Below are 11,647 nucleotides of genomic sequence, written 5' to 3'. Positions count from 1 at the left end.
GTATCTGTTTGGTCTATATTTTTAGATCTAACGGAATATGCTAATCAGATGCAAGAGCTCACTGAGTGCTTAGTGAGCGGTTGTAGTACTGAATGCATCCATTATTGGCTTCTACACACTGGACACGGAAACGCTTGCCGCGCTTCAAAATGAGACGTGGTTTTGAGACTACAAAGCTCCTAAGCACCGGTCGCTGTGATTGGTGGTGGCCAATCGAGACGTGGTCAATCGGAATCACCCCGTCTGTAAGGCGTTGTCTACAATACACTGAGTAAGAAGTAAGAGTAAGAAATTGACCAATCACAGTCGATTATTCTTCTCACATTCGACTGTGATTGGTCAATTTCTTACTCTTACTTCTTACACCGTGTATTGTAGACGGGCCTTTAGGAGCTGTAAGCTTATTGGTTACCGCATCACATTTTGTGCGGCAAGCGTTTCCGCGTCCAGTGTGCAGGAGCCATTTTACCTATAATTCCACTCAGGGGTGCGTTCCAAAACGTAACTTTGGTTACGAAAAAGCTATAGTTTACGTTACGTTAGCTATAGATTTCAGTTACCAAAGTTGCGTTTTGGAACGCACCCCAGGGGCTCTATTCTTGAAAAGAAAAAAGTACGTATACGAAAGTCTAGAGAAATGCTACAGTATATGTTACGTATACTATATAGTATTTCCCTAGACTTTCGTATACGTTTCTTTTCAAGAATAGAGCCCTTGTTGTATTCTGCTGAACGCAGCCACTGAATACCAGTGTATCTATACAGGTGCTTCTACTAGATGACTTGATCTATTTGGTCTGATTTGGTCTTGATGCTTATTTTTCCATACGTTATATTTTTCTCCAAATTTCCGTCCGCCGCGTAAGTTTACAAGATTAATATGACGACGACTAACTTGATTGAAGATAAATTACACAATTCTTTTGTTATAGCGATGCGAGAATCTTTTTTTGCAAACGTGTCAGTTCTCCACGAGGTTAAAAGCATGCAACAATTCACATCTGCCGCCTAAGAAGACGCATATAACGGTAAGAAAATTCGGTTTTTAAGAGAACTCGGGAATATTCTTTATTTTAGAAGTATAAAAATCTATAACGTAATTAAATTAGTATCTTTTTATATGTTATTCGAGCGCAAGAGTTTGCTCCAATGGTCTATTTAGTCTATTAATATGTAGTTGTAACAGACATATTTTAGAAAGTTTTTAAAAACAAAGATGATTATGTTATAAGAATATATGGATTTTCAGGAAAAGAAATGGCATCCATTTCTACTAAAGCTGATAAGCATGTTGGTGGTGATCAAAAGGAGAACGATCTATTAACGTCCATAAAGGACAAGCACTATAACTTAATTGACGAAAGGGGGGATCATGATACATCGAAGCGAAATGCACAAAATGTTACAAAAGAATTAATTGCCAAAGAATCTGGACGTGGAATGACACGATCAGATTCTCAGTCAGCAACACAGTCTTCGTGTACGTTATCAATAGTAAGCACGGATGACAATCGTGATGATGATAACAAGGTGAAAAGCACTGAATCTTCTGACAGTGAAATGATTCTTATTGATGAAGGTAATTATCGAGTTATATGTACTTTAAACATTTACCATAAACATGTGAAAGAAATTAAAGATTTGTCTTTTAGCTGAACTAGCATACACTTACATTCTTTAAGTGTTACTCATGAAAGTGAAGTAGATATATGTTTGAAGTTTAACAAAAGCGAAAAAAAAAATTTTAAGAAAGTACAATTCAATGCAGCAATAAAAAACATTTTAAGATTTCTGCAGACACTTTTGTTATATTAGCTGTTGTTAGAAACTCACTTGACATGTGTATCTTTAGTTATGAGGGACACTTTGATGCAGCTAATATTGTAAGGTTTCCCACTTATACAAAATCTTTTTAATCTAATAATAAAATATCAGCCATTGTTGCTATCATAACTTAAGCTATTGTGTGTAGAGCAGTGCTTTCAAAAAAATTTCAGTAACACAAAAACAATATAGAAGTAGAAGAAAAATTTTAAGGTCTCAAGGTACATTGTTGTAGTTTTTGAGATTAATTTAACCTACTATTTAGGTATATATTGGCCATGTATTTATAATACAGAAAATATTGGGTCTAATGCAGATTCCAATATCCAGAATAAGGGAAGTAACATAGGCAACACGGTAAGCGAACTAAGGGAGTACGATCCTACTATTGATGAGAGATTGCCAGAAACTGTTACATTATTAACCACACCTGATGGAGGAAAGTTGTACTTAGTAGGAACGGCACATTTCAGTGTTGAAAGTCAAAATGATGTGTCAAAAGTAACTATATATTTTTCTTTATTCTTTGAAAATAAAATATTGCTTTTTAATTTTAAGTATGAATTTATTGTAAAAATTTAATATATATAATATTTAAAATAATATTTTTTACTTTATTAAAGATTATACAAGCTGTGCAGCCTCACATAGTTGCAGTTGAATTGTGCAGAGCCAGAGTTGGTATACTACAACTTGATGAGGAAGTTTTGTTTGGCTATGCTAAGAACATTGATTACAGTGAGACAGAGTTTCTGTATTTGTATAATACATCAGCTATTGTGTTGGCATATTGTACTACTTAATTTATTTATAGAAACTATTATGGATACCATTAAAAGGGAAGGACTGTATGATGGCTTATTACACATTTTATTGTTAAGAATGGCAGCTCATGTCGCCAAGGAACTTGGTATGCCACCTGGAGGGGAATTTCGAAGGGCATTTGAGGAGGTCAGTATGCACCAAATCTGAGATATTAGACGTTTTTTAGCGAGACGCAATTGATACAGTGTAGCACAGTGAATCATAACATCTTTGTTGTTTGCCAATGTTAGAAGGTGCTTTCTATTTAGTAACATAAGTAGACACAAATGTCACTCTATCTTGAGCTTGTGTCGATTTGTCACTAAGGCTGCGTTCCACTTAACGCTTGCAACGCCCGCGAGCGTCATTTGTCCTTGTTTAACATTTGATCAACGACAAAGATGAAATGATTCCACGAACTTTATAAGCATTAAGTGGAACGCAGCCTAAATGGAAAATATTCAATGAAACGATTCACTATGTCATCTGTATCTCTTGCTGGAAAACACCCATTATCTGTATTATAAAATTTATATGAATTCATTATTATGTAACTTAGGCAAAGAAAGTGCCAAACTGTATTATTCATCTGGCCGATCGACCAATTAACATAACAATGCAACGTGCGATACGATCATTGTCTTGGTGGCAGACTATAAAACTAGGATGGAAACTGGCAGTAATGAAAGATTCTATTACTCAAGAGGACGTCGAACTTTGTAAGCAACGATCGATGTTGGACGAAATAATTGCCAACATGAAGGAGAAGTTTCCAGTGTTGGGAGAAGTGTTTGTGAAAGAGAGAGATATTTACTTGACTAATTCTCTACAGTTGTCATGTCTGCCTCATTGTGTTTTTAATCATTCTTATGAACCAGCACGTGTCGTAGGAATCGTCGGTTTAGGACATACACCCGGCATCATTGAAAATTGGGGTAAAGTCAAGCCTTCCGATATACCACCTATCATGAGGTAAGTAAAAAATATTGTATAATATAATTGCTATTATATGAGATATTTCTAAAGGTATCTGTAGAACTACATTTTGCGTATTCTTTCTTGTTATCATATTTTCTTGTTATATTTCTTGATTTATTTGATTTATAGGAGATAAAGTTTAAATTAAATAAAATTTAGGAATCCTTTATATATTATATTAAAGCATAATGTATCCCATTACATATTAATTTACTAGACAGTCTTTTGCAGAATACCACCACCATCGTTGTCGGGTAAAATTTTGAAGCAAACCGTTAAGGCATCCGTAGTTGGTGTTGTAATTTACATAGGTTACAGAGTTGTAGCGATACCCGCTGCTATCACGTTCCAATCTTTTAAGTCATCGGTTCAGGGACTTCTACAGGTTGGTGTCGTACGATAGGGTCTTATTTATTTAAGAAAAGTTCCTTTCTTAATTAAAAAAAAACAATTTTTCCTCTTTATCTCGTGCTGCCTTTATTTCAAAGAGTCTCTCGGACTTTTTTGGATATTTTTATTGATATATAATTACGGTAAGCATGGAAGCGAATGCTTCTGCCGACGAGTACGAACATATTGTAGCGGACGTTATGTACATAATAAATAATATACCAGGGCCTGGGATAGATATAGCAGACTTTGAAGCAGAATACGCTGTAGGCTGTTCGTGTGTAGCTGAATGTTTTAATTGCTCGTGTACACGCGGTTCTGCTAATTATTCTAATGCTCGAATTGTCGATGAGAAATTAATCGGTCCGGTATTTGAATGCCATGCTCATTGTAAATGTAGACCAGATTGTGGAAATAGATTAGTACAGAATGGTCCGTTAAATTGTTTAATTGTCAGAGAAGTTGCCAATAAAGGTCTCGGTCTTTTCACGAATAAGTTAATAAAAAAAGGTCAATTTATTTGCGAATACGCTGGCGAAGTGATAAGTCTGCAGGAAGCGCGATGCAGAATTGAGGCTAATAAGCAGGGTAACATGATGAATTACGTTCTTGTAGTATCAGAACATGCTGGAGATCGTGTTATTGTAACTTGTATAGATCCGAAATATTTTGGTAATATTGGACGCTATGCTAATCATAGCTGTGACCCGAACTCTATCCTTATCCCGATTAGAGTAGAGGGAATCGTGCCTCGATTATGCTTGTTTGCATCTAAAGATATAGAGAACAGAGAGGAAGTGACTTTTGACTATGCTGGTGGTGCAATGGTTAATTCCGTCCATTATCTCAGTGATACTTCTTGTCTTTGTGGTTCTGGCAATTGTCATCGTTATTTACCACATAATCAGATTTAACAACATGAGATATTCTTGTGCGATATATTGTAATAATATAAAGGTTATAGATTTCATTACAGATTTAAAATTAACACAAGAATTTGGTATAAACTATAAATTGATCATAAGCTAGAAAAAAAATTATATAACAAGATAAAACTATATGTTTTGAAATTAATATCACATAAAATTAAAGAGAATGTCATAATCAAAATTATAAACAAGTATAGTTTTATGATACATATGTGACAGATACTGAAATTTTTAGAGAAATATGTTATATATATTTATATATATATAAATAAAGCACACTTCAATTTTTTTTATTAATTACCGTCAGTGTATCTCTCAGTCGTTTCCTTGCACATTAATCAATGCTTCTCTACAATTTTTATTTATTAGACGAAAGTGCTCAGGTAGAAGCAAGACATGCTGTATATGTTCATGTCATCCAATGATATTTGATGTTACTCTCTGTTATTTGATATTGTATATTATAAATGGAATATTTTATTATTACTGTTTCTACATTACATTGCTGCTTTTATTATTGTTGCTTATTATTTATATATACATATAAAAGAAACTAAATTTAACGATATTGCTTGTCTCTTTATTGTTATAATTAATATCTTTGAATAATGTTAAAATTAATTTCTCTGAAATAATTTAATGTGCCAACAGTATATATATGACATTCTATTTACCCAACTATCAGAATTTAGTTAAAGCTCTATTTAGGTATAAAATTTAGTGTAATATCTAATATTAGACTATTATCTAATATTAGATTATTATCTAATATTAATCGTTGTATATTTAACAAACTCTAAACAAATATTAAAATAAATATAATAAAATCAATACAGTGTTCAAAAAAGTAAATGTTATCAAAATTGTAAATGTCGGTATATTTCATAGCAACTGCCTTTTATTAAAATACTAAAACAATGAGAATCGAACGAATTCGTCAGTTATAAAATTACAATTGTGTTTAATGTTAAACATATTATGATAAAAATGTCTAGCTTATCATATCTTATAAAAATTTTAGATTATTGTAAATTCAATGGTATCATTATGCACACACACACATGTTAGTATGATGTATATATCAGTATTAATATATGCATACAATTGCAGAAAAATAGAAAAACAACTTTGGCTTACAGATAATCTATTGATTATAAATTTCTATAAGTATATGAAATATATATATATTTTTTACTGTTGGATATTTTATTAGGAAAAATGTTTATCAATTAATTTACATCATGTCAATGAAAAATATAGCTCCCAATAACTGCCTTTAATATATATGAATGACACTTTATAAAAATAGATTATTTTTAATAAGCAACATTTAATATATTACATATATTCTTACTCAGAAAATGAAGTGCAATTCTTTGGTTCTGTACTATCTAATATAGTCATATATATATATATATATATTTTTTTTTTAAATTATATTTAAGGAATACTGATTACATATGAAAATGTAAATAGTTAAAGAACTTCTAGATGTGTGAAAAATAAATATTGTTATTTAAAAAAATTTTGCATATTGAAACTCATTGAAATGAATAATTTTGATTAAGTTTTACTAGGAGAGAATAGCATCACGTATTATTCTTGTATTTAAGCTTTATTTTTTATCTTAATGCTAACTTTTTATAATTGCTTGTTTAGCTTCAACAATATTTGAATTTTTGTAGCATAATTGTTAATTTCCTAAAATTAAACGGTCCTCAATCTATTAACGAAGTTATGTAAATTTTAATCTATAAGATGTACAAAGTTATTACATATTCTGCTGATAACTATAAATATTGTGAAAACTACATGGAGCTATATGTATATTGACAATAAAAAATTATATAATGTACAATGTGAATATTTATTAAATTATTTACTTCCTAATTTAAAACATGCAGTTGAATAATATGTATAGTTAAAATATGAATAGTTCAATACTTTTTCATACAAAAATTTATTGAAATATTGAGGTATTCCACATCCTGAAAAGTTAAAAGTCTTCGTTCTTGGCTCCAGATCAAGTAGCGTCGTTATATTGGTAAGCGAAATTTGTGTTAATTTAAAACGTGTATTTCATAATATTTGTCCGATCGAAAGTATATTGCGCGAATAATTGGCAAAGCGATGTGATATTATGAGTGTTGCGAATATCTATACCTTGAAATGCGCAAGCTTGTTCTGAACAATTAAAAAATGTTTTGATATCGAAAAATTGTCGATAAATTCGGGGAATATTTCAAAATTCTGATTAAAATTAGATGTTTGGTATTTTCCCTTTTCTACGTGAAAAGTATTCTACATGAATAATCAAAGAAAGGGATATATAATTATGAAAATGTAAATATTTATGTACAATTTAAGTTTGCCTAACTACCAGATCACACGGTTTACGTGTTATTATTCGAATCGAACACTAAAACTTAAATTAAAACAAAATATTTGCATATAACAATTTGAAAAAGCAAAACTGTAAATGTATCAATTGTAAATATAAGATATATATATGTATATATATATATATATATACACACAATATATGTATATATATATATATATATACACACAATTATTTTACCTAATCTTTGAATACTTAGTATTAAGACTTAAGTAGAGAATATTCGATGTATTATATATATTTGGTAGTAAGTTCAAATTATTTGTAGCTTTATAAAATCATTTCCAGTGATTACTTAACACTGCAGATAATAGATTTATGTATAATGGACGAAAAAGGTATATGTACACATATATTTGTAAATATATATAAAATTTATTATCAAGTACGAATATATACTTTTGAATTCGCTTTAATTTGATGTTATTTTGGAAACTAAATAACTAAATATAAGTATTGTAAACTTGTATTTATGATACTTACGTATATAACTAATATGTACATAAATTACATGTATCGTGATTTTTGTTTCACCACGCAATAAATAATGTGTTGCGTAATTATTATAAGGCATTAATTATCAATTTAGTAAAAATTTTTCGGACTAACATATTTTTTATTGGCACTAATTTCTAAATTAATGCACTGTGACAGTAGACACTGGTTCATTGTTGGATTGGTATTTCCAACGCCACCATGCTACTTTCATCCGATCCCAGATATTATCCCACGAATCCATTGCAGGTCTCACATCGAGTAACGCAAACGTATACTTCTCGTTAACTTTCCCACCATCGTAATAGTCGATAATGTATTTTACGTCTTTTCCACAACGATCTACGATCCAATCATGTCGATCAAATGGTAACTCGTACCTGAAAGTATATTTAATATAGCATTGTAAAGAACATGTAGCTACTTAACTTTGCTGGCTTGTTTGATCGGGTGGCACCCAGTTGGATACGGCTCAATTGGACACGAGCCACTCACAGCGCTTGAGACTACAAAGCTCCTAAGCACCGGTCGCTGTGATTGGTGGTGTCCAATCGAGACGTGTGTGTGTGTGTGGTCAATCGGGATCACCCCGTTTGATCTATATGATTCAAAATATAACTTTTTTGTCAACATTTTATTAAAAAAAATTTCTCTAATATTTAATGACTTCATTTGTTAATATAAGGTATTTTTTCTGTAAAAATTTTTTAGAACTTTTTAATCATATCGATCAAAATGATATGATCACACACACATATACAATATACAGAGTGTCCCAAAAAGGTCGGGACATCTAAATATCTCGGGAAATATAAGTTTTACAGAAGTGTTTCAGACAAAAGTTATATGGTTTAAAAATATCTATTTACTGATCCTATCAGTTTGACCTTGGGTTGCGTAGCCAAGGTCAGGTCAAGGTTACATTGATTTTTTGAAATGGAACACCCTATTTTTGATTCAAGAATCTAATAGTTGATGTCGAGAGCTTTCCAAAACGCTATAATGAAATATTTTTTTATGAAGTACTTTTCAAGTTATAATGCTTCAAAGTTACAGTATCGCCGACATTAGCATTACCCAAAATATTTAATTTTGGAGACTGGCCAGTCAAGGCGAGATCGGTCGATTGTCCGTGAATCTTGACCTTCAGTTAACGCACAAACAAAAACATAACGCGTGGTATTACATATCTTGGGTAATGCTAGTGCCGGCGATACTGTAACTTTGAAGCATCATAACTTGAAAAGCACTTCATAAAAAAATATTTCATTATAGCGTTTTGGAAAGCTATCGACATCAGCTATTAGATTCTTGAATCAAAAATAGGGTGTTCCATTTCAGAAAATCAATGTAACCTTGACCTGACCTTGGCTACGCAGCCCAAGGTCAAACTGATAGGATCAGTAAATAGATATTTTTAAACTATATAATTTTTGTCTGAAACACTTTTCTGTAAAACTTATATTTCCCGAGATATTTAGGTGCCCCTTTTTGGGACATCCTGTATATATACATACACACACATACATAAATATATTTGAATAGATCAGCAGGTGAAAATTTTTAGAATCGAGATTATAAAGATCAACGTACCCCATCCAATAGCGAATACGTGCACGTGGGGAATATTTGGCCGCTTTCCCTCCAAAACTACGCAGTTTGGGATTGCCACACTCTCGTGCGTGAAGGGCTTCCCATTTAAGAACCTCTTGCCATGCCTGTTCGTTATTGGCATTGTGAATTTTTATTATGTCGTCCATATCTTTCTGGGAGATATCATCGCTTTTCCATCGCCACCCTTTCCTCAACATAGCATTCCAGAACATTTGTTGAGAGGGATATACCCAAAATTCTCCTTCCTCTCCAGTTGCTTTAGGTATCGACGAAACCTGCCTACTGGTTGGCAAAGGAAATGGTTGGTCTAGAGCAGGTTGCTGATTCGCTGGTGGCATCTGTAATTATATTTATTTATATATGAATAAAATAGCGAATTCGGTCATTTGCATTACATTAGATAGTGCATATTAAAAGATCCTGTATATGAAATCGACAAAGTTAAATATAAAAGCATATAAATATTTTATACAATCAAATACTCAATAATAATATTGCCACATAATTAAACTAAATGTATATAAATATATATATACGTAATTTTGTTGTTACAGTTGTTATATTACTTGTTGTAGTATTATATTACTAGTTATCGGTACTGTATTAGAGAGATACTTTATATAAAGCAGCTTTTAATATGTACTAATAATTTAATATAGTGCAAGTGACTGACTCATCAAAAGAGACAGTATGTGATTAGTTAAACGTTCCATTCATTGACTGCTAACAAAATTTTGCAATACATACCATATTTAATGGATTTATTTTATTTTCGTCCATTTTATCTATTGGGCATTCACTAGTGTAGTTTATAGTGTTAAATTGACCCGATTTGTGCATGGGACATTCCAGTGATGCTTTTATTTGTTTCTCCTTCATCCCATGAGAATCTGGTTTTGTGATTTGTTGAGATAATGGCGCTATCACGTCAGCTGCTGATACAGATGCTGCAGTAAGAGCGTTACCCATGATTTTTTCTTGAAACGAAAAAGAAGAGATACAGATATCTTCAAGGTGTATAGAAAAAAGAAAAACCATAAAGTGTAACGTAATAATTAATGATACAAAAGATAAATTAACTAAAATATTTTGTGTTGCCAATGAAACAAATTTCTGCGAAATAACCTTAAAACTAAGAAAGATTATGCAACGGTTTAAAATCTCTTATATTAAACAGAACATCTCAAGGTATTTATGAAAAGAATATATCTACGAAGTATGACAAGGCATTCTTTGCAAATTCTGTTAGAATTAGTAGAAGTTTTCAGTGATCTTTCCTTCTTTCAGACTTGTTAAGTATAGCTCCTAACGTTTTGTTCTTTCCTTATTTTGCACCTCGCAGTTTCATTCATATTATTATGTAATTCATAGTGAAAAAAGAAATAAAAAAATTACGCGTGAAAGATGCAAGTCAAAGAATTATAATACCTAAATTTCTTGAGCTATTCCACCTAAAGAGTCCTAAAACGAACACGAACGAACAACTTTAGTAATTAACGCTATGTAAGTGAGAAATAGCAGATCACTAGATGTCTGCGAACCATGGCTGTGTTCGAAAACATCAACTGAGTGCCTCGATCCTCCCATATATGCAATACTACATATATTGCTACGCAGGCAGCCTCTTTTTGAGAGTGGGGGTGTGCCAGCGTTGCCAACCTCCGCATTATTAAAAATCGTACCAACAATACAAAATTATCGTATTTTGATTAAAATTATCGTACATTTTTTTTTGTTAGATAGATGTACATATTTATTAGGTCTGTTCGCGTTGCTTGCACTTTTTGCATTCAGCATCTTCGCTTTCTCTTTTTTTAACGCCCAAATATATATCTATCTCATTTTAAGTATAAAAATTTTTGGGTTTCAAGCAACGCAAACAGATCTATATTGAATAGATATATTTTTTAATGAAAAAAAAATAATACTGAATATTTGTAAATATTTATTTTTTAAATTAAAGTTTTTAATTTTAAAACAAAGAACTTGTAATTATAATCTCATTAGAAAATTTTTTTAAGTATTACATTTTAAGTATTACATTTATAAGTCTTCTTCGTTATACATAAATTATATAAAATATAAAACATTAGGGAACATTTTTAAAAATTTTAAGTACATAAATATTTACTTAACTTTGGTTATATGTAATAGGAACTATATAGGAAACATAAACACTAGAAAATATTTTTTTTTAATTATTACATACGTA

General features: G+C 31.2%; 3 protein-coding genes across 8 annotated transcripts; 2 read left to right on the top strand and 1 right to left on the bottom strand.

The window, feature by feature from the left end:
- The first annotated feature begins 741 nt into the window (after positions 1–741).
- Positions 742–4,022, top strand: LOC108759529 (traB domain-containing protein). Of its 3 annotated transcripts, none has more exons than XM_018505008.1 (8): positions 742–861; positions 933–1,028; positions 1,250–1,579; positions 2,141–2,325; positions 2,448–2,562; positions 2,639–2,775; positions 3,188–3,600; positions 3,838–4,022. In XM_018505008.1, exons 3-8 carry the CDS (start codon positions 1,258–1,260, stop codon positions 4,007–4,009), a joined length of 1,344 nt encoding a protein of 447 aa, XP_018360510.1. In that variant the 5' UTR covers positions 742–861; positions 933–1,028; positions 1,250–1,257; the 3' UTR covers positions 4,010–4,022. The 3 variants fall into 3 exon arrangements, with proteins under 3 accessions (XP_018360510.1, XP_018360509.1, XP_018360508.1); XM_018505007.1 differs by having other exon boundaries at positions 2,120–2,325; XM_018505006.1 differs by having other exon boundaries at positions 2,090–2,325.
- A 112-nt stretch (positions 4,023–4,134) lies between these two features.
- On the top strand, positions 4,135–5,040 carry LOC108759530 (histone-lysine N-methyltransferase SETMAR). Its single transcript, XM_018505010.1, has one exon. It carries the CDS (start codon positions 4,146–4,148, stop codon positions 4,908–4,910), a length of 765 nt encoding a protein of 254 aa, XP_018360512.1. The 5' UTR covers positions 4,135–4,145; the 3' UTR covers positions 4,911–5,040.
- Positions 5,041–7,827: 2,787 nt separating this feature from the next.
- On the bottom strand, positions 7,828–10,989 carry Cchl (Cytochrome c heme lyase). 4 transcript variants are annotated; one of them, XM_018505014.1, is made up of 4 exons: positions 10,868–10,989; positions 10,183–10,412; positions 9,415–9,773; positions 7,828–8,201 (listed from the first exon to the last, which is right to left on the bottom strand). In XM_018505014.1, exons 2-4 carry the CDS (start codon positions 10,402–10,404, stop codon positions 7,964–7,966), a joined length of 819 nt encoding a protein of 272 aa, XP_018360516.1. In that variant the 5' UTR covers positions 10,405–10,412; positions 10,868–10,989; the 3' UTR covers positions 7,828–7,963. The 4 variants fall into 4 exon arrangements, with proteins under 4 accessions (XP_018360516.1, XP_018360518.1, XP_018360517.1 ...); XM_018505016.1 differs by having other exon boundaries at positions 10,183–10,408; XM_018505015.1 differs by lacking the exon at positions 10,868–10,989 and adding an exon at positions 10,746–10,770.
- Positions 10,990–11,647: the final 658 nt, after the last annotated feature.

The sequence above is a fragment of the Trachymyrmex cornetzi genome, unplaced genomic scaffold (assembly GCF_001594075.2).
Source record: "Trachymyrmex cornetzi isolate Tcor2-1 unplaced genomic scaffold, Tcor1.1 scaffold1917, whole genome shotgun sequence".
Classification (NCBI taxonomy): Eukaryota; Metazoa; Arthropoda; class Insecta; order Hymenoptera; family Formicidae; genus Trachymyrmex; species Trachymyrmex cornetzi.
This window is presented reverse-complemented; position numbering and strand designations above follow the sequence as displayed.

What these genes read in the sequence shown, in the direction of transcription:
- LOC108759529 (XM_018505006.1), top strand. Translation starts at nt 1,258, where the DNA reads ATGGCATCCATTTCTACTAAAGCTGATAAGCATGTTGGTGGTGATCAA. An exon ending in AATGATTCTTATTGATGAAG is followed by an intron (nt 1,580 to 2,089) that starts GTAATTATCGAG and finishes CCTACTATTTAG; the next exon opens with GTATATATTGGCCATGTATT. An exon ending in TTCGAAGGGCATTTGAGGAG is followed by an intron (nt 2,776 to 3,187) that starts GTCAGTATGCAC and finishes TATGTAACTTAG; the next exon opens with GCAAAGAAAGTGCCAAACTG.
- Cchl (XM_018505014.1), bottom strand. Translation starts at nt 10,404, where the DNA reads ATGGGTAACGCTCTTACTGCAGCATCTGTATCAGCAGCTGACGTGATA. An exon ending in AAATAAATCCATTAAATATG is followed by an intron (nt 9,774 to 10,182) that starts GTATGTATTGCA and finishes ATATAATTACAG; the next exon opens with ATGCCACCAGCGAATCAGCA. An exon ending in CGTATTCGCTATTGGATGGG is followed by an intron (nt 8,202 to 9,414) that starts GTACGTTGATCT and finishes ATATACTTTCAG; the next exon opens with GTACGAGTTACCATTTGATC.
- LOC108759530 (XM_018505010.1), top strand. Translation starts at nt 4,146, where the DNA reads ATGGAAGCGAATGCTTCTGCCGACGAGTACGAACATATTGTAGCGGAC.